We start from the raw sequence: 21,823 nt of genomic DNA, 5'->3' as shown, positions 1-21,823 counted from the left end.
TTTATTTTTAGGGTCCCTTGGGTATAAATAAAATCGTGGGTTTTATTGAACATAGTCGTTCCATGAAACCCTATACCCAAAGAGTACGATTTGGTCTGCGGCCTTCATCAGGGCAGAATTTTGTGCATCTCTCACCTGTCTTGGATCTTTTTCCAGAGGGGTTTCCTCTTTTTTTTTTTTATCCATGGGACATGCGGTTTATGCGGGTGGTGTCTTCTTGTAGTCACACTTTCTTCAAAGATCGAACACCGCAGGATTACCTTAGTATAGTTACATTTTTGTACATCTACACAGATCATATATATACAAATAAAAGGCAATAGAAAAGAGCAGTGGAAACCCAACACATTATGCTTTTGTTTCATTTCTTTAGGTTTCTTGCGTCATTACGCTGGGACGCCCATGGGTAGCCATGCGCTTTATAAATCCTCTTCCATTCCATTCCATTCCATTTGAAGTCCAATTCAAGAAAGTATACAAACTTGAACACACTGACATTTTTATTCTCACGACGCCACTTTCGTGTACGGTAAAATATGAAATGCCCTGTAAAAATGGGAAAGTCTTGAAGTAAAAAAGATCGCTGAAACTTCAACCCTTCTCTGAAGGACACAATTTCATACTATAAAAGATAAAGCATAAAATAGGCGACGGCTGGAACTTTCACCGTACAAATAACCCTTTGTTTTCTTATTTTTAGTGCTGTTGTATCATGTTGAATTTTGATGTATGTCCTAAAAAAATTCATCTTAACAAGTTTGGATTGAATGAGCAATCTTGAGAACCGGCAGCAGAGGAATCCTTAGTAGATTATGACAAAGACAACATAATATCTTTTACGCATCAATATCGTCCGGTGGGCGCTGAAGCATTCTGCGTTGCAACCCATGTTTCCTATGCGAGATGCCTTTAATGCTTTTTATTTCTTCGGACTGAGCTTCTGTAATTTTTCTTATTAGAAAAAGCTTGTCTCTGCCCTCCATCGCCAATTGTTCCCGGAGTTGAAGAACGACTCGTTTATGAGCTCCAGCCAAGGCAACAAAATAAAACATAATAAGACAAATGAGGACAAAGAAAGGCACAGCAAAAGCTTCCGAAGCTATCCCATAAAGGAATTTCTGCGCGCCGGTAGGAAGGGTGCTCACTGTAAACGGAATAATTTCCCACGACGTGCTGAAATTCACAAATGGTCCACATGCTCTCGAGGCAGGAACTTGTGCTATGCCAAATCCCACAGGAATACAAGCCAGGATAAGTCCAATTAACAGCACCAACAGGAAGAAGAATTTGAAACTGGAGGCTCGGAAGGGCCTTGTTGCAGGTCTACAATTCTGCATTAAACTTATCTTTTTAATGTAAAAGATGATAAAATATTTCACTGTTGCTATTGCAGGAAGAAGTGGAGAGTAGAAAGTTCCAATCCAACAGATTGTTTGCCCATAAACAATATTTAGTACATTCTCAGGAATCTCAAATTCTTGTAGTCCCCACCACTGAACCAATTTATTTGGACAATATGTGACAATAAGTTTTCTTGGGAACTCCACAAAAATCGTCAAAGCACAAATTATAATGAAGTCAAAAATCATCAATTTGTACATTTCTTGACCAACTCGAGATTCCCAGCATGGGTAAACGTTCTGGTTGTATCCACAAGGTAGACATTTGTCAACAGAGCATGAGGTGATCCGAGTCCATAGCGAAACCAAGAGAACGCCAATGCTGACCAATCGCATGAAGACACTCCTCATAAGTGTGATGCAGATTACAAAGGCAGGTGAGTAATCTTCAAAGCGAACAATCACTTGAAAAATGATAGGCGTGGTAAAGTTGGTGGCGGTAATCACTATTGAGGGCAAATACTCCACGACCAAATTCACTGCTGCTGTTCCCTGCACGCTATTATACCCTTGAGAAAAGACAGTTGCCACGTAAATCGCATAGAAGCAGACTCCCAATATAGAAAGAACTATAATATTTAAGACTGTTCTTATGAAATAGATGCTTATGGTTTGCCTTCTTGTCCTTTCAGCTATTTTCTGCCTTACTCGCTCTTCTTCCAAGTCTGTTCTCAGTTCATATCGCAGACTGCTATGCTTCAACTGAGCCGTGTCCTCATCAATTATACAGAAATCCCAGCCGGCAAATAATTTGTTGCAATAGCTCTGAAATCGATCTTCATCATGTACCAAACTTTGTTTAAAACCTTCCACAGATCTTTTGACTATCCACAGAAGGCTTACTAAAAGGTATGCAATGGTGACCAACAAATACGCAAGTGGTAGGCTGTAGTTGTAGTTTTCATAGCTCACTATGTCCACTGTGTAATATCCATAAAACAAATATGTGGCTTCAAGAAAACCCGTGCCTGAAAGAAGGTCAATGATGTAATTGTAAAAATAAGTAAGTCCCCTGCTTCCAACAATGTACACGGTACATATAGGGTCTGCATTGTAAACAATGTTGCTGCTGTTAAAAATTCCATGTCTGGAAATGACGATAGGGAGGGTGATAAAGGCAAACATCATAATAAATATAATAAAATTTAAAAAAACTAGGAAACGCAAAAATGAGAAATAAGATTGTATTCCAGTTCCAAATTTTCCTTCTATGCTGCGAATGTCATGTCTCCAAAGCTGTAGATGAGAGAGCAGTTGTTGCGCCTCTTCTCCACATCTTCTCCAAGTCTTCCCTCGGTTTGTTTTCCATAGCACCCAACCTGTTGTATTTTTAGACTGAGCTTCCTTAAGCTCCCGTAACTTTCTTTTTTCCTGAATACTGAGAGCATGTTCCCTCAGTGGTCGGAGGTCGAGCACCTGATTTGCTTCTTCATAATTACTGGTTTTATTACTACGAGTACTGCTGCGGCGTCGTTGAGATCCTTGGTAGGAAGTTGTCCGTCTCAGAATGGACTGGTAACTAGGCAATTCGTGTAAGAGAGAACCAGCCTGCTGATAATTACTTCCCTCTGGTAGAAAAACCTCGTTATCGTTGTCGCTCCCGGGACTTGGCTGGTTGGGTACGCGGGCTCGTCCCGCCTGGGAGGCGCTCTGTCCGGGATACATGAGTGCGGAGCCCGGCCAGGCGGTGGGAAACCGATGCTGAGCTCTGCCGACTTCGTCCCGCCTGAGCTCAGCCCCACCTCCTCCTGCCCTCACCCCGGGCGCTGACCACCGCCCGCCCACAGAGAGAGAGAGACCATGGAGCTGGGAATTCCGACTTCCGGGCTGTGAAGTCAAAGCGCTGGCTCGAGCGGACGGCGAAGGGTGCAGGGCACCTACACAGCACAAGTGGCTCCTGAGCCCACCTGTCCGTTAGTACTGCGAACGCAGACAAAGCCTGTGACTCTTTTCTTAGTTGGCCGTACACATGGGCTCCATCTCAATTATTAGATTTTTTCCCCGCCGTCAGGTTTGGGCACTTGCCAATAAGGCTCCTGGACTCCACGTGCTTTGATCCGTCCCCCTGTGGCAAACCTTTCCTTCCCATGGTTAAGAAGGCCTACCTCACCACCTCCATCTAGCCGCCTTACTCCTTGTCAATACCTTTGAGACCGTAGGAGAAGACTCAGTCCCTAACACACAGGGCACCAACAACACTTTCCTTCCTTCTGTTGACTCTGGAGAATGGAGTGCTGTGGAGACTGATGGAATGTACACCCATCAAAAATGCTCTCAAATTGACACAAAATATTCTTTGAGTGTCCTGCGCCTGGTGTGTAATGTGTGTCTCCAGATGACAAGGATACCAAGTGTAGCTTCTGGTTAGTCTTCCTCTGCAAGAAATCTCTCCGTCAGTGTAGAGACCAATGGTGGATATACCGAACCATGCAGTGTACAGACATCACCTTTTATATTTTCAGGAAAGCGGATCTGCTTGGGCATTGATTAAGAGGAAATGCCTGTACACCAGCCTAGCCCAAAGGTTATTACTTCTAGCACCTCAGAGAAGGGAGAGCAGGAGGAGAAAAGTCCCTTCCACCACCACCTGCCCTCAAACCAAGTTAACGGTTAGTGCAGAGGACCAGGAGTATGGCTAAATCCTGACAGCATAAGCCTCATAAAAGGACACACAATATTGGAACACTTCCCCTCACTGGCCACAGATATTCAGTCGTGGATTCTCAACTCTGCCTCTCTGTGCCTTCTCAGCCTTCAGATAGCCATCGGCACTACGGTAAGGCATTGAAGCAGAAACAGGACACAGCCAAAAACCTCAACTCCTGTGGGCCCTCCTGTGCAGAAAGGCCAAATCCACCTTTTGAAGCTGAAGGACATATTGGCATCAACACAACATTCAGTCCGAAACCATTATGCAGTTGGTACTAGAAACACTGGCTGGCTTTGATGACTCCCAGAAACCAATAATGGAGAGACTGCAGGAAGAAGTAGATGAAAGGCAAAAAGTGCATTATCATCCACCTCCATACTGATAAGATCACTTCCAAAAATCGGAAGGCTTCAGAGTCTCTAGCAAAGAAAAAGCAGATCACTTTTGAGAAGGAGCCCTTTCCAGATATTGCTGCGGAGACTCCACCACAATTCAAGAGGTTTAGGAACACAACAATTATACCTCTCCTTACATAAATCTTCATCCTCCACACCTCCACTCGATCTGCCTTCACCCCCACCGTCATCACTCCTTCACATTCTCAACCAATGTCATCACAATCTTTCTTGAATACAAGCAGCACCAGCTCCTATACCTCCCCCCCAACCTGATGACTTCAAAGCACCATTCTGTCCTCCACCTGCAGAAGACCTGTGGGTGAATTACGAAGTAGATCTTCGAGGGGATTCAGACCTAAAGCCAAAGCCAGTTCCACTGAGGGCCTCTACGCAGTCACATATCATACCGAGAACTACATCTTACTACAAGGTGGACAAGCACATCATTCTTGTTTAAGACTTTGTTGTAGAAATGATTATTCTGAACGCCTTATGCAGTTTCTTCCGATGCTAAAGGGGATGCCACAGAAACTTTTAGAGGGCCTGTCAGTACTCAGGAGGTTACTCCAAGAGTGGAGAAAAACTACAAACCATCTGCTTTGGATTCTACTTAAATCATGGGACATGTTTCTCCATAGTTTCTTGTGGTGTACACAGCCTGTAAACGGGCTGCTGCACAAGCCAGAGTATGCTTCCCGACTGTAAAAGGAGATCAAAATATTTGACGCGGCAGCGGTGGGGGCTGCTACACATTAGTTGATCGCTAACTCCATGGGTTTCTTCTTGCACTACAATAGAGAGAAGTGAGAGGAGATGTAGGGTTTGCTACTACATATTCCAGAACAATTTAGAAAGATGGGACAGGAAATTGTATTGGATTAAAAAATCATGTGAATGCCATGTGGTGTGTATCGAATGCTGCTAGTACGATGAAGGCACTCATGGGTCCGTATCCCCAGTTTAAACCAGAGGTGGAATAATCTCCCCTTTAAAGGTGACCACCTCTTTGGCCCACAAGTAAACCAAATGTTGGAAGAAATTAAAATATGCATGCAGATAGCTATGAGTTTTGGGGCCCTTATGATGCCATCCATCATGGGTTCCCTTAATAGGCAGCAGCCTAAAGGCACAGCAAAGACCACTTCTGCAGAACAGCCTCACTCCTACCAAGGCCTGCAGAAATCTTAACATCAACAAGCAGGCAGGGAGTACACAAGTGGAATATTCTGGAAAATAAGTCGAACGGGGAGGGTAGAAGCCCTTGCACAGGGAGCCCCCACCTCAAAACATTAACTTGTCAAGCATCACCCCTAAATCACATCACACCTCTCAAGGGTATATTGCAACTATTTTTTCCTCACTGAGAAGAAATGACCTAAGATTGTTGAGTTTTAAGCTTAATCCAACATGGATATTGCATTGAGCTCCTTTCAACCTCCCCAAACATTCCATCCTGTCAACCCACTCTAAGCTCCAAACATCTTGCCTCCTCTAAGAAGAGCTACATATGATCCTGCTCAAGGGGGCCAGAGTCAGCACCCTTAAAATATCAAGGAAGAGCAGTTTATTTCCTGTAGTTTGGTGTCCCTACAAAGGGCATCTCCCTCAGACCAATCCTCAACAGATATTTCTATTTGAGCATTTCCATCTGTCAACCCTCCATCATTTTATACCCATGCAGCAGCAAGGCAATTTAATGGCTGCTCTAGATTAGAAAGACACTAATTTTCATATACTCGTCCATCCCGCTCTTAGGCGGTACCTTTGCTTGATGATAAATGGACAACACTACCAAGTCAAGGTACTAACCTTCTGGGTTACCACTGTCCAAAAGGTGTTTACAAAATGCCCAGTGTTAGTCGATGCCCACCCAAGAATGAGGGAAGGAAACGCACACGTTTTTTCATATCAAGATGGTAGCTCAAGACCGCGGGCTAGCAGCAGACACACACTCCAGCCATTATCTACCTCTGCCACAGTTTGGGATTTACTGTAAAAACCACCAAATCCCACCTTCAGCCCCTACAAATTCAGCCCTTTCTAGAGTCAATTCTCAATACTATCACTTTTAAGCACTTTCTAGAGTAAATTCTCTATTCTATCGCTGGCAAGGCTTATTCCAGCTCCCACAGAGTGCTAGCTATGCTTCCTAACCAGCCAAATCGTCTTCCAGTCAGATTAATGATGTGCTTACTAGGGATTATAACCTCCTGCATCACCATAGTTCCCCAAGCCAGACTAAATATGTGCCGTTGCGGGAATGCCTTTTGGAACAGTGGGCACAAGCAGAGGATCCACTACAGGTTCTAGAGTCGGTAAGGGCCAGCCAGTACTCCTAGCTGCTTTCAGTGGTGGAACAGAAACAACCTGTTGCAGGGCAGGCCCTTTGGTTATCCCATTCCACAAGTGACCATCACCAAGACTCATCTCCACAGCTTGCTAGTTCCAGGGTCTCTGGTCACCCCAGCAGCAGGGGTTTGCGTTAACTACCTCACACTTCTTGCCATCCACCTAGCCCCGAAGGCCTTCTTTCAAAATGTTCAGGGCAAGGTAATGTACATACAAACCGACAACTTGACTGCCATGTACTACCTGTAGAAACAAGGCAACTCGCCTCAGCTTTCAGCACTGGTACAAATGATTTCGCATTGGGTGATTCACCATTGTATTTACAGAATACTTACTGGGAGTGGACAACAACTTTGTTGACTTGCTCAGCAGGACTTCTCAACAAGTCGACAATTGGGAACTTCACCCTCGAATTCTACTTCCTTACTTCCTATGCTGGGGGTTCCCCCAGTAGACCTATTTACCACTCATGAAAAAGCAAAATGCTAAAAGCTTTGCCTCCAGGTTTCCAAACGCACAGTCCATAGGTAATGCTCGAAATGGTCAGGCATATTTGCCAAATTTTCCCCCTCTCCCACTTATTCAGTACATGGTAAGGAAGCTGCACTCTCATGCCTGTGGCTCCTAAATGAGGCAGGCAACTATGGTTCTCAACTCTCCTTGAGATGTCTATTCCTCCCCAAGAGAAGCACCCTTACAGACTGGCACTTCTCATTCAGCAACATGGCAAGATCAGATACAACGTCCTCAGGCAGCTCCATCTAGCCGTTTGGAGCCTGAAGCCGTAGATTTGAACTCTAAGCTTCCCACACGAGTGCATGTGTATCCAAAAGGAAGCCTGCGTAGGTGCCATTAGAGCATGCTATGCTGCAAAGTGGAAAAGGTTTGTTCACTACTGCAACTCCAAACATCCAGGCCCTCTTAAACCAGAGGTCCATGACATTGTCTGTTAATTGCTTCACCTTCAAAAGTCAGGGTTAGTGTACACCTCCATATGCCTACACCTCACCCATATGGCTCGAAACGTGCAAAAGAGGGAACAGTCTCCCTTTTTTAGAATCCCAGACATTAAAGCCGTTATGGAAGGCCATAAACTGGTTATCCCACCCAGAGTTCCACATTACCCTCTTTAGAATCACAATATTGTAATCTCAAATATTGTGGGTCCCTCTTTTGAGCCATTGCTCTAATGTCCTTTGCAGTTTCCATCCTGGAAAGAAGCTTTCCTTGTAGCTATTAACTCTCTCCGTCGTATAAGTACGTTACATGCCCGCACTATTCAAGAACTCTTCCTCCAGGTTCATGCAGATAGGGTTGAACTTAGAACTGACCCTAAGGTTCTCTCTCCTTTCCACCTCAACTAAATAATTTAGCAACCTGTCTTCTTTCTTCACCCAACTCAGTTGTGGAAAGTGCCCATAACATGTTATACGTTAAAAGAGCCCTAATGTACAACACTGGCTGAACTAAGTCATTCCATCTCAACAGATTTGTCGCTTTTGCTAAACCTGATAGAGGACACCCAATATCAAAAGCTGGTATAGCTAGATGGATATTTATGTGTATCCAAACATTATTCCTGCCAAAGGAGTACTCCCCACTCCCCCCGGCCAGACTCTATTAGGAAGGAAGCTTCAAGGGCTTTTATAGGGAACATTCCCATAGCTGTAGAGCAGCATCATCGTCAAACCCACACACCTTTACTAAGTACTACTGGGTAGATATTCTTGCCCATCAGTGAGTGCTTAGTTTGTAAAATATGTGCTGCCAAAGTTTTCTCAGAAGCCCAGTACTGTGCAGACGAATGACAGGGTTGTTAATACCAAGGATGTGTAGTTTGGATTCCACCACCTGCCTCCTTTCTTCCACCACCACACACTTCCTACATCTTCATCTCATGCATGCAAGTTTGTTTTTTTATCCCCGCTTTCTTCCTTTGTCAATGTCTTTGAATCTTTCGCTACCTTCCTTATTCCATTTCTTTTTTTCTCTCTTGCGCTGGGTGGCTGGAGAAAAGTAAGCCTCACCTGCAACCAACGGCTCAAATTAAGCCCTGCTATCTGCTTGCTAAGATTGGCCAAGTTTAAGAACTTTATTTAGACATCGGAATCATCCAGTGTCTAGGCACCGCTTTTGGGAGTATTGCTTTATAGTCTGTGCAGAGCATGTGTAGCTACAGCAGCACATGCTATGAACGAAAAATGTTACTTTGTAAAATAATGTTCTAGGCTTGTAGAGATGTATGTTCAAATACGCCCACCCTTCTCTTGAGTCTTTTTTTTTTTTTTTGCATGTCTATAATATTAACATTTCCTACTCTGGAGCTCCATTCACATGGTCACCATTTTCTACCTTTTCACCGCATCATTCCTACGTTCACTCAGTGTGTGAAAAACGTACTAACTATGGAGTTTGTGGCTATACACCTTGTTCATTAAACAGTTCCTAAAATTGTTAGTACTGAAATGGCTAAGAAAGACATGTACCGGAATATTATATATATTAATGCTGCTATACCCGCTGTATTCCAAATGTACCTCATGTAACTGTGAAGCGCTCTGATCCCCAAGGGTCACGGTCACGCTATATAAAACTATAAAGAGATAAAATAAATATGTACATAGCCTGCGACCCTCCCCCCTCTAGTTGACAATCTTGTGACTCGAAAAGACTTGTTTATACAAAAACAACTTGCAGCGTCAGAGCCCAACACTAGAGTATGCCGAGCATGGGAATTTACAGTACTACAGGCTACAAACAAATGCCTCCAATGTAACATCTTCCATATCTATAGAAACCTCTTTGTGATTTTTCTCTCACCATTTTGTCTTTGCATTTTCTTAGGGACTATTATTTTGAATAAATATAAATTTTTGTATTTATAAAATTTCCAGTGATAGTAACTGACTGCTGATAGTTTTTTTTTAATATATATATTTTTTTAACAAGTCTGCTTACATACTTGAGAACATATGTCCACATGAACATGTTGACAGCAGTACATTAATGTGAAGTAAAGCTTGTGTTACTTGCTTAGAAATTCTATAGACACCTCTGAAAGACAAAACAGGATGACTGATATTTTTTTCCAAAAAGCACATGGATTTTGAAATATTGTAGCAGTGGAACGAAGTGTTATTACATCCGTTCTCCGTCATGAGTACTTAGTAATCACTAAACGGTCCCGTACATCTGCAGGATCATTGAGCACTTTTACGATGTATACGAACTATTTTGTTAGAAGACCGTTTAGAAAGAAACTATTTTCACCTGCCTATCAACTGACGGTGGCTATTTGTATGTATTGAAATTGGTTGGACAATTAAACTTAAATGTGACACTAGTGTAAATTTCCCATCTTGTAGATGAGCTTTCGCTGTAATAGGAAGTGATTGTTAGCTTTCTGATATTATGATGAAGCCAAAGTGTATACATTTGCCTATATCTGGATACGGTTCTTCTCTTTATCAAGTAAGAATCTCTAATCTGTAGTGATTGTGAAACAAATTATTTATATATTTTGTTGAGTGAGTTTAAGACTACTTTTAGCAAAATTGTACAGATTTTCTTCTGCATGTTTCCAGTGATTTAAGGAAATTACCCATAACACTGTGCATAGCATTGCCTTTCAAAATGAAGAAGTAATACATTTGTGTTAATAGTGTTTAGGTATTCTGGGTTACAGCTGCACAGTTAATTTTCCTTTATTCACCACAGAGATTTTCTTGATTTTAAGAACTTGTTTTCATTACAAGTTGGGACAAATTAAGCTTCTTATTGCCTCTGTCATGCTGAAATCTGTCAATTAGTATTGCAGCAAGAATAGTAGTGGTTACATTGCAAGCGCAATTTGGATTAGACATGGTAACACAAGCATTAAACCAAAGATAAAAGCAAAATGTGTGCCTATGTTATATTTTCCGTATGAGATTAAAAAACACAAATGTTAGTGGCCCACATATGACATATTGTGTATGTATTTAATGGCATTTATTTTTCAGGAGCCAGCTTGACATCAATAATAAGAAAATTGTAGCTGACTCCATCCGGGATGAATATGCTTTTCTTCAAAAGAAATATCCCTCACTAGCAACTCGCAATGGAACCAAGTATCTTGCTAGGACTCTTAACAGGTAACTGTTGTCAATACTTTTTATTTTATCACATCCATATGAATTAAGAATGACTTGGATTGTAATGTGGGGATTAGAGATAATATCTTTAGAAACAAGTGGCTTTATTACTTTCTGGAAGTGCTTAAGGTCTTAAATTAATCACGTGTTGAGGAAGAGGGTTCTGAATCTGTAGAGCTAGGTCATCTCGGACTAGTAGGCTGTTCAACTAATCTGTTTATTGATCTATTTTTGAATCAAGATAAAAGGTTCATTGTCATGGGCAATTATTTTAGTGGTCCGTCGAAGTTTATGTGAATGTCACACCCTGCCATTATTACTCAAGTGAATGCACTCTTTTTTAATTAAACTTTTTATTGTTGTTTTCATTGTCATACAAGTTTGCACATCAATTAACAATAATCATCTCCACCTGCAATAATTGGTACACTTTACGTTACAGTGCATACACAACAGTTTTGTCTCGACCTCTTAATAATACAGTACATTACACTAGATGACACCCGTTCTCCCATTGTCTCCTCCTTGCGTACACCATCAGGTCGTATTCATTACTCAGTCTGCTGGTTCCCCCCTATATTCATGGACTATCTTCAGGGGTAGATGTCGTCTGCGGAGGTTCACAAATATTACCACGGAATTCATTCCACTTTTCCCCATATTCTAGACCATTTTTTCGGACACCCTCTGTGTGTGTACACTGTTCTTTCTGCCACCATGGCGACATCCATGTAATTTTCCCATTTCTGCATTGTGGGTGACACCCCGGAACCCCAGTTCCTTGCAATGTTGCGCTTAGCGATCGTCATTCCGAGTGTTGCCCAGTTCTGCAACGCCCGGTTTAAGTCAGTAGGTTGCCAAATATTTAATAGACAGCATCTGGGGTCTCTCTGGACCTCTGCCTCCCCTACCTCCGAGATTTCATTCTTTACCCTTTCCCAGTACGTCTGAATGCTTGGACAGTCCCATAGTATATGATAGAATGTTCCACCTTGTACACATCCTCTGAGGCAGAGCGAATCGGATGTGTTCCCAAGTTTGTGCAAGGTGGTGCGGGGATAATAGACGCGATGCAGTATTTTGAGCTGTATGAGTTTTAATCTAGATGGAATTGCTGCCTCACAGGCAGAGGCCAGTGCGTCCATCCAGTCTGAGTCCTCTAAGTCTCCCAAGTCTCCCAAGTCTGTTTGCCATTTCCCCCGTATTGCTACCATGGGGTCAGGTTGATTATTAATCAGTTTACGGTCGGCCTGTAATATGGCTTTTTTTGTCCATGTAGTCTGTCTTCAAGGGGGGGAAGATTCTGCTAATTCGCTGCCTAGGGGGATCGTGCTCTGAAGTGCGTGTTTAATTTAACCATATCAATAAAATTCTGTTTCCGCAATGGCATACTTTTCTTGTAGGTGTGCAAAGGGTTAGTGGCTCTTGATGTGATCCAGTCCGTAGTTTCACAGCGGCACAGCGGCAGTTGCAGCTGAGAACGACGAGAACGATGAAGACGCCGGCCTCCCTCCTGCTCTGTCTCCGCCTAACGGCCTCGGTTACCTGCTTCATCCCGCCGCATTTGTCCGTCCCTTGCTCTCATTAACGGTCGGCGGGGGGGGGGGGGGCGTGGTCAGCCCGTGGTTAGCCCGTGGTTAGCCCGTGGTCAGCCCGTCTGCAGCGAACCAATGATCCAGTGGCGGTAGAGGCGGGAGCAGCGCCCGCAGTGTACCGCTTAAAGTTACCAGTGTTCCAGGCATTTGAGCGGAGACAGGCGTAGAGGAGCGGAGGGGGAAGAAATTTGCTTGGTTGCAGATCGCAGCTCACTCGTGCAGTCTCCCGTGAGCTGCAGAGCCGGAGAAGCAAGGAGTAGCAAGCAGCAACAAGTATCCCCAGACCAGGTAGGGACCACAGGAGCCCTCCAGTACGTCGATAGTCACGACTTGCTTCCCTGAGCGGAGGGAGCGGATGAGCTGTGGGGGGCGGCCGTCCTGGCTTTCATCACGACAGAACAAGTCGTTTTTCTTCACGGCAGGAGCGGCAATTGAATTGCATAACGTGGCAGAAAACTGTGAGAACCTTTCCATCGTGGCAGGAGCCACAAAATATATGTGAACACGGTGGAAAGTCGCTCCCCAGTAAAAGTTGCTCCCCAATATAGCCAGACCTGGAAAATCGTCTTTCCAGTCCATGTAGTCCGAGAGTCCGTAGTGACTGCAGAGGAATTCAGAGGACTTGTCGTGCCTCGGTGCTCCTCAAAGGGTGGTGCTATTGAGCACAGCAGTACAGCTACCATAGAGTCTGGTGAGAGACGCGGAGAGAGACGCTGAAGCAGACCGCTCCACGGAGCGAGGGACGAGCGAAGTTGACGGGCTGGTGTCGGAACAGGAGCAGAGAGTGCCGAGCCCAAAGCCCGAGCCCAGAGCCCCGTTCTCTGAGGCCGCGAGAGGCACACCTACACCTGCACATTGGACACAGTACCTGTTGCCTGGGGTAGCGTACAGAGGCGCCTGGAAAAGCGGGCCGCAGCGGCAGTAAGCGGCTGCTCCCCCAGACCGGCCTTTCCTTAGTTGTGGAGAAGAGGCGGCGGGCAGCGAGGGTGCCGCGTGTGGTGCTCAGTTGCTTAGTTGTGCACTCTGCATACAAGGAGTGCTTGAGGTGGGACGAGTCTGCGGCGAAGATAGGAAGCAAGGTGGCAGAGGCGCTGCCCCCCTGTCCCGGCCCGTGCAAGAGGCGAGGAGGAAGCGGGCAGTGAGGGTGATCCTTGAGCCTCGAGTTCTGAGCCCCTCCACCAAGAACCAAGAACTAAAGGTAAAGACGTGCTGTGGTTGTAGCTGAAGCAGCGCTCCTAAACAAATGAACTACAATTGAACTACAGTTTGGTAATTGTGCGGGGAGCCATGGTTGTTGTGGCGACCGTGGCTCAGAGCAGGGGGCCTTTGAGAGACCTAAGTGTGGCAGGCGTCTGAGGAGACTGTGGAGCCTTTTGAGACACGGAACCGCTGAATACACAGGCACCGGAGCAGGGGAAAACCGCTGAAAAGCACAGGCGTAGTAGTAACCAATAAGAACTAAAACGTGGTGGGAAAGGTTGGATTCCGAATGTGGTAGGAGCCGCTGAAGGTTAGGGGCGGCGGGCCTGTTTGCTATATATCCTATCTCCTATCCTTCATTTCCCACACCTTAATAACAGACAGCATTAAGAGTAGGCTGTTCCTACGTTTCTTATGCAATGGTAATGCCAGTTAGGGTGCTACGCTCACAATTAAAAGGGAAATCAGCAGTAAATCAGGAAGGCAGTAATTTGAGAGATAAGAGCTCTCTCTGAAGCCACAGAAAACCATTCGCCGCCGGAGAAACAGTGAGCATCTTTCACTTATTAAATCCTTTCCATCGGTGTTGACTATGTTTTCAAAAGGGTTAAGAAGTTGTAAGCGTGGAAAAGGCTTAAAAGACTAAGAGAAAAAGGAGAAGTCAGGTGAAGAATTAATGGACACCCATGTAGTACCAGTGAATAGGGTAGAGTGCCAATCTATAAAACCAGAGGCGCTTTAACCCGCTGTAATCATATGTCAGAATAAGGGCGGTGAATCTGATGTGGTATTTCCTCCAAGTGAAATGGATCCATGCCAAGCAGAAAGGGAGGGTAATTCCTCGAAAATTGAAACTGAAACAGCTTTGTTGAGGGTGGAGGAAGATGGTAACCCTCGGGAGAAGATCGCGGAAAAAAAGGAAGTCACCTCATTTTCCCCACTAGCAGATTTGGTTACCCTTTTGGACAATACTAAAACGACTCAGAGTTCTGTCCCGACCTGTCTGCCCATAAAAGAAACTGACTCTTTGTCTAGGATAGACTGGCGGTTAGAATCTAACCTTAATTCCGGGCAGGCGAAACCGGAGGATCTTACATTACCGGACATTGCTATTCAAATAGGAAAGAATGGAGAACGAATGAAGCAGCTGGAGAAAGTCTGGTACTTTGGAGATGGACTTAGAATTGTCTCTGGATATTCAAGTGTACCCGCCACCAATAGGAGCTCAAACACATATGCCAGCCATGTACAGTAGCACACCTACTAATCTGTCTTTGGCTGGTGATTTGTTAGATCTCTCAGTGGAAAAGATATTGGGAGTTTCGGTGGCTGAGGACAAAAGGGTAGTGAACTCTTTGAACTCTCTGAATATAAGTGAGAATGTTTGGTCAGGGGGATCGTGGAGTTCTTTTTGATATTGGAGAAAATCATGTCCGCAATTATGTCTTTGTTGGAGAAAAGTACTTTAAACTCTGATCACATACTGGAAGTTCTTTCTCCTATATTGATAGGGGTTCAAGATCTTAGACAGCTTGAACAAGCCCCATTATTTCCGGAAATAGCCCCATCTGTACCCAGTCAAGCTGGCCAATTACATAATGTGACGCAAAATATTGGTACAAATACAGTGGTGGGGGGTGTAAAAGAGCCTATTGGTGGCGCTGAAAGAGTTTTCCCTGAAAGTAACCCAATCTCTGGTTCACTTTATCTTAATCCTAAGGAATGTGACAAGGTTCCCATTTCTGGGGAAAAGATAAATATAGAGGTTCTCTCCGTTTTAAACCCAGTATGCTTTTTTCCAATTTTTAATAAAATTAATTCAAAAGAACTAAGTCTTCAGCCATCTGACGAATTAGGCAATTCCTCAGTTAGTCCACCTGTGGGGGAGGCCTCTTTAGCGAGTAAAGGAAATTTTAAAAGTGGCCGTAGGGGGACGAAGAAGAAGATGAAAAACCGTCGGTTTCCGAAACGTAAACAGAAAAAACTGCGGTTCCATCCTGAAAATGAAATAGGAATTAGTTACACATCCCCCTCCACCGGAAAGTATACAAGGTCCGTGGTGCAACCCATATTGGAAGAGAGACAAAGTTATGGGCAGGAAAATGATCTTCAGTATAATAGCTCAACCGCAGAATTGAATGCCCCTTTGACTCAAGAGGGTAAGGAAGCTAGTGAGCAAATTATCGGCATAAACCGTGTCCTTGGTTCAGGAAGTAAAGTGGTCAAATTACACAGCCCCGTAATAGACCCTAATGTAGTCTCAGGAGGTGTACCCCAACACCCCTGTGGGCCTATTCTGCCCTCAACGAGTGCAGTATCTGGTCAGGGTATGGGTGGGGGTTTGAGAATAACGTTGGGTGATAACAATAGTGGGGGCAAGCCAAAAGGTAATTCACCTACCGGTCTACCAGGCATGAATACAACTAGGAACTCTGATATAGGTGCCAGCCAAGTGAACAAGGTTTTAATTTTTAGCTCTTTTCGACGCTGAACCAATGATACTGAATAGAAGTGCCCTCCTTAGACTTATTTCTGAAATAGAGGTTCTGGGGTTAATCACCACTAAAGATATTGAACTTGTATACTTAGATTGGAGGAGCTCCCCCTAGTACTATAGTCACTTTTTCCTCAGGGATAGTATCAGCACTTGTTTTAGCAAATATTGATTGCTTCAGGAAAAGAGGAATAGACATCTTACCAAATGTTGTTCCGCATAGTACCTTGATCAAAAATTCTGGAGCATGTTATCAGGTGCAAGCGAGGGGTTTCACTGAGTATAAGGATGAAAACATACACACAAAGTTTGAAGACATGGAAATTACGATAGGAAGTAAAACGGGAGTAAGAGAAATTAAGTTTCCTACTCCAGAGGTTCAGGAGGTCCCTAGAATGGATGGGAATGATGAGTTGACAAAATGGAGTTAGATTGCTGGTACCTTGAATGGGGTAAAAACATCAAGGATAAAATCTGTGGAGCGGGGGTAGCCAACTGGGGAAAATCATATCATGGAACGTGGCGGGGCTAGGAAAATCTTGTTATAAGCTCAAATCATTTGTTGATTTAAACCCCATGATCATACGTCTCCAAGAGACGTGGGTGACGGAAGAGTTCCAGCTAAAGAATTATTATGTGTATTGCAGTATAGCAAAAAAAAACCTCAAAAGGGCGCACAAGTGGAGGCCTAGCTATTTTACTTAGTTGCAATATAGCATGGGACCCCGTGATATACAAACACCCCTCAAATTGCTGTATTTGTGCAAAACTGAAATTAGGAAATGATAACCTAGGGCAAGTAAAGTTTCTGTTTCTGGTAAATGTGTACATTCCCCCAGGGAGGGCATCTAACCCACTGGTCAACTCCATCTGCAGTTTCGTGCAAAGTTTATGCAATACGGAAGAAAATGCATGTATATTGATGGTAGGGGATTTTAACGCTAAGTTAAATAATAGTGCTGTTATGTCCTTCTCTAATACGGATCTGGAGGAGGTGTCTGCTATTCCAGAGTCTGTACTTCCGGCCCAGCTAAAATCTGATAAACGCGGCCTTTCCCTCTTGCAAAATCTTAGGAATCTTGACCTAGTACTTTTAAATGGTAGATTTCTGGAGGACTCACCTGCATCTTATACTTTTAACGGAACTTACGGTCAGACCCTTATTGATTACATGGCAGTTTCCATTCAATTGTTCAGTAGGTGTACACAGTTTAAGGTACTCCCTTCTAAGATGAGTGACCATAACATTTTAGTGGTAACGATGGTTATAAATATCGTGAAGCCTGAACTCCGGAATCAGAGGAAGGAAAATGTCACCTATTCTCGAAATAATGGCCGTACTTGTTGGTCATATAAGGCATTTCTGAACTTCCAGAGGATTTTTAAGAACATCGCATTTAGGCCAAGTCCGGAGACGCCGGTTGTGAGGTACGAGAGAGTTTTGGCAGCAATTAGAAAATTGGGAAGAAATAAACAAGTTATGAGAACCTCCCCTATAGCATTAATTCCATGGGAAATCAAAAAACTGAATAAGGAGATTAATGGGTTGATCAGACTCCAATTTAGGGTTCCTAGTTTAAAAAATCAGAGAGAGATATATAGACTAAAACAGGTACGAAAAAGAAAAATAGTATCAGAGCGGAGGAAAGCTAAAGATGAAAAATGGGTAACACTTCGCGAAGTGGCCTTCTCTGGGGATACTAGAAAGTATTGGGCTTTGATAGAGAAGTTTTGAGATGGTAGAGAAAAATCACAACCCATTTTAATCTCCGAATCTGAATGGTCCACTTATATTTCCGAACTGTATGCTCCTAATCAATTAGCAGATCAGTTTGAGGGGGTTCCTAAGAACTCAGAATTGGGGGTTGACGTAGGAGAACCAACAGAATCGGAAATTGTAGGTTATATTAAGGGGTCAAGATACTCTGGGGCAATGGGACCAGATGACGTTCCAATAGCCATAATAAAACAGGATCGTGAAGATTGGGCAACATTTTTATGTCAGTTGTTTGCTCACTGTTATGACACTGGGAACATCCGCTATTCCTGGAAGGGAAGTATATTGGTCCCGTTATATAAGAAGGGCCCAAGAAATTCCCCGGCCAGTTTCAGACAAATCTCCATTTTAGACGCAACGGGGAACCTGTTTGCAAAGAGTATCCTTGGTCACTTGCAAGTGTGGGCATTCGGAAATAATCACATACCTCTGGAACAAACAGGATTCCGTAAGAATAGTGGCACTCTGGATAACATTTCCATCCTACAAACGTTAATTGAAAAATATCCTGTGGGCCGGGAGGTCCCGTTGTATACTGCCTTTATAGATTTCTCCACAGCGTTCGAAAGGGTTGATAGGCGGACGCTGTGGAGGAACTTGGTTACAATGGGGATCCCAGGGAACCTTTTAAGATTAATAATCGCACTCCATTCCTTGACGTGGACCAAAGTTTTGTTGGGGGGATCGCAAGGCCTATCAAGGAAAATGTGTACACACAACGGGCTGAAGCAGGGATGCCTTTTGGCCTCTTTACTCTTTTCTATCTATATTAATGATCTGCTGAGTCGGGTAGGACGGAGTAAAGGCGACCCTCCCCAATTAGGTACTTGTCTGTTGTATGCAGATGATGCAATAATAATGGATTTAACACCAATTGGGCTGCAAAGAAGACTGAGAGAGCTGGTTAGGTACACAGAAGAACATTTTTTAAAAGTAAACATTTTGAAGAGCAAAGTTATGATTTTTAGTTATCAAGGGTGCAAGGTTAGAAAAAATCTGAGTTGGTTTTTGGAAAGGGAAAAACTGGAAGTTGTGAAATTTTATCCATATTTAGGAAAAATATTCTCGTACAGGTGTTCTGCTAGCAGACATATGGACCATTGTAAAGGGAAAGCAATTTCACAAGCCTCGGCTATTAATCGCCTGTATTTGCAATGTGGGAAAAGACACTTTCCCCACATCATTTCGGTTTACAAAATAAAAATCCAGCCGACTTTGAATTATGCTAGTGAAACAGTAGATTAGTGCGAATGGGCCAAATTTGAGAAGGTGGAAGGAAAGATTTGGCGCCAAATATGTAATTTGAATTATACTGCACCAATCGCGGCACTGAGGCTCGAATTTGGTCTTCCCTCGACATACGTGCTATCAATGACGGCCTGTTTAAGGTGGTGTAATGCTTTGATAAATGGCCCCGATAATTTATTGAGGGCAGCACTACACAGGGAAATATTTGTAAATATGATGAGTAAAAGTGCTATTTTTAGAAATTACATAAAGGCCTTAAGTATGTTCGGTTTAGATAAGGAAGGGGCAGCAGCTTTATGTAAATCCTCGTTAAAGCATATAATTAAGAAGTCAATATATGTGGTTTCTCGCAAAAGAGATCTGATACTATGTTCATTGAATGGAAGGATGGACTGCATTGTTGGGGGGCTCTATTGTTAAAAACCCCCAGCAGTATGTTCTTTGGAACCTGGAACACGGAGTTCTTAGGGTGATTTTGTAGTTAAGAATGAATTTACTACCCCTAAGAATTGTAACAGGTGCCTGGGAGGGTATTCCCAAAAATGAAAGATACTGTCCTCTGTGTAATGGTGGTATACAAGATCTGAACCATGTTTTGATTGTGTGTCCTGCTCTCCACTCAATATGACGAAGATATTTAAGGACCGCTTTTTTAAAATATAATATCGCAACAGCTGAACAGGCCCGTAATTCTCTACTGCCCCCCACCCATCCGAACAGAAGTGTTTTAAAAATTTTCGTTTTTTCAAAGAGTTTTTAAATATTTATTAGGATTGGAACATTTTTAAGTGACTCGAGAGCTCATATTATCTCGATGATAAATCATCTATACTGCTGCTAGGGGAGGGTGGGAAATATTTGTTTTAAGAAATTGCACAGAGCACTTTCACTTTTTGTATGACATGTAAATGGTCTTTTTAATACTTTTGGGTTAGATTATAGCTGCTAGGGGAGTTCTGGTAAAGACTCCAAAGATTGCACAGAGCACTTGCACTTTTGTATGATAAGGTAGTGCCTTTCATTTTCCCTAAATCGTGATTTCAATTGGTAATAATTCTTCTGTGCACCTTTATTTGACTCAAGAACTTATAATACCTCGATGTTAAATCATCTATACTGCTGTTAGGGCAGAGTGGGAAGCATTTGCCTAAAATAAATTGCATAGAGCACTTGCACTTTTTGTAGGGGAGCTCTTGGTAAATTTTTCCCTTTTCCCTAAATCCCGATCTTAACTGTTATTAACTCTCCTGTGTACCTTTTTTCTAAAATTAGGTTTCCCTGACAGCCCATAGTGTGTTTTAACTGAAAGAAGTCTTTTTGCATTGTTATGATGTTGCCCAGTGTATAGCTTAGTCTACTGAAGGAAAAAGTGTTCTCTTTTAATTGTTGGTATCTTAGTATAAAATTGTACCTGTATTTTTATTTCGCATTCTTGTATGTAATGAATGATGTTTTATTTATGTATTTTATGTGGAATTCTTCGGAATTCTAAATCATAATAAATAGTAATTGAATTGTGTGCAAAGGCAAGGATCTCCCCCCTCACCCAAAGATCACCGATTTTGGTGATGCCTATGAGGTCCCACTGCCAAAAGCCTTTCGTGTTCGCCAGGGTTCCCAAACGCCGAGACTCCCATAGTGGGGTGGCTAGTGTCAATACCCCTTCCCAACCCAGCGCCCTTTGTGCAGTATGCCAAATTTTCACTGTGTGTGCCGTCGGACCTGTGAGCTTGTGTCGCATCTTGTTGGTGTAGAGGGCCTTCATGAAACGGTCTACGGGGAGCAGATTCCTATCTAGCCTGAATGCCGGCTCATCCTGCAGGACATGAATCCATTGATTTTTTTATCATTAGTTGCGAAGCCCAATAATATAATTTAACATTTGGCAAGGCAATTCCTCCAGTAACACAAGAGGGGTACAAAGTTCCCCGACAAGAGTGTGTGAGACAAGAGTGCGTGCAGCATAGAGGAAAGGAAGGAAGGAAGGGAAGGGCATTTGTTTTGCGCTATTCGGGCTGGTTTAGCGTCCCAGAGCAGCGAGGAGACTTCTGTTTCAATTGCTTTAAAGTAGGAGGGGAGGACTTGAAATGGGGTATTTTGGAGAGCATAGAGGAATCTAGGGAGTGCCAGCATTTTGAATAGTGCAGCTCGTCCCAGCAGTGTCAACAGGAGTGATCCCCAGTGTTTAACATCCGCATTGAGTCTTTCTAGGGGTCTAATCAGGTTTTCTTCTATAAATATAGGGTCTTGCTGGGTGACATATATATTCCCAGGTATTTAAATCCTTTGGTCTCGATTTGTAGTTCGCAGCCCGGAGGGAGTATGGGTTTAGGGCCATGTAAAAAAATAAAGCAGTAATTTTGTCCAATTAATAGTATATCCTGACATTATCCCATACTCCATAATGATGTCCAGTATGGCCTCTAGAGACTCTGACTGGGACGTTATGTATATCAATACGTCATCCGCGTAAAGCGATATACGGTCTTCTCAATCTGCCTCCCACTGTATCTCACGGATCGAGGGAGCTTGCCGTATCCACGCCGCAAGTGGTTCTAGTATCAGGGCAAATAGGAATG

General features: G+C 43.4%; 1 protein-coding gene and 1 pseudogene across 4 annotated transcripts in view; one reads left to right on the top strand and one right to left on the bottom strand.

The window, feature by feature from the left end:
- The window catches only part of DNM1L (dynamin 1L), an 829,340-nt gene that overhangs the window by 387,403 nt on the left and 420,114 nt on the right, over positions 1-21,823 (top strand). For all 4 annotated transcript variants that reach the window (XM_086952767.1, XM_086952765.1, XM_086952764.1 and 1 more), the window contains one exon: positions 10,799-10,930. In XM_086952767.1, coding sequence (XP_086808893.1) covers positions 10,799-10,930 — 132 coding nt within the window. The remainder of the gene's footprint in view (positions 1-10,798; positions 10,931-21,823) is intronic.
- On the bottom strand, positions 772-3,134 carry LOC147733868 (transmembrane channel-like protein 7 pseudogene; annotated as a pseudogene).

This window comes from Lissotriton vulgaris, chromosome 1_2 (genome assembly GCF_964263255.1).
Source record: "Lissotriton vulgaris chromosome 1_2, aLisVul1.2, whole genome shotgun sequence".
Taxonomy (NCBI): Eukaryota; Metazoa; Chordata; class Amphibia; order Caudata; family Salamandridae; genus Lissotriton; species Lissotriton vulgaris.
This window is presented reverse-complemented; position numbering and strand designations above follow the sequence as displayed.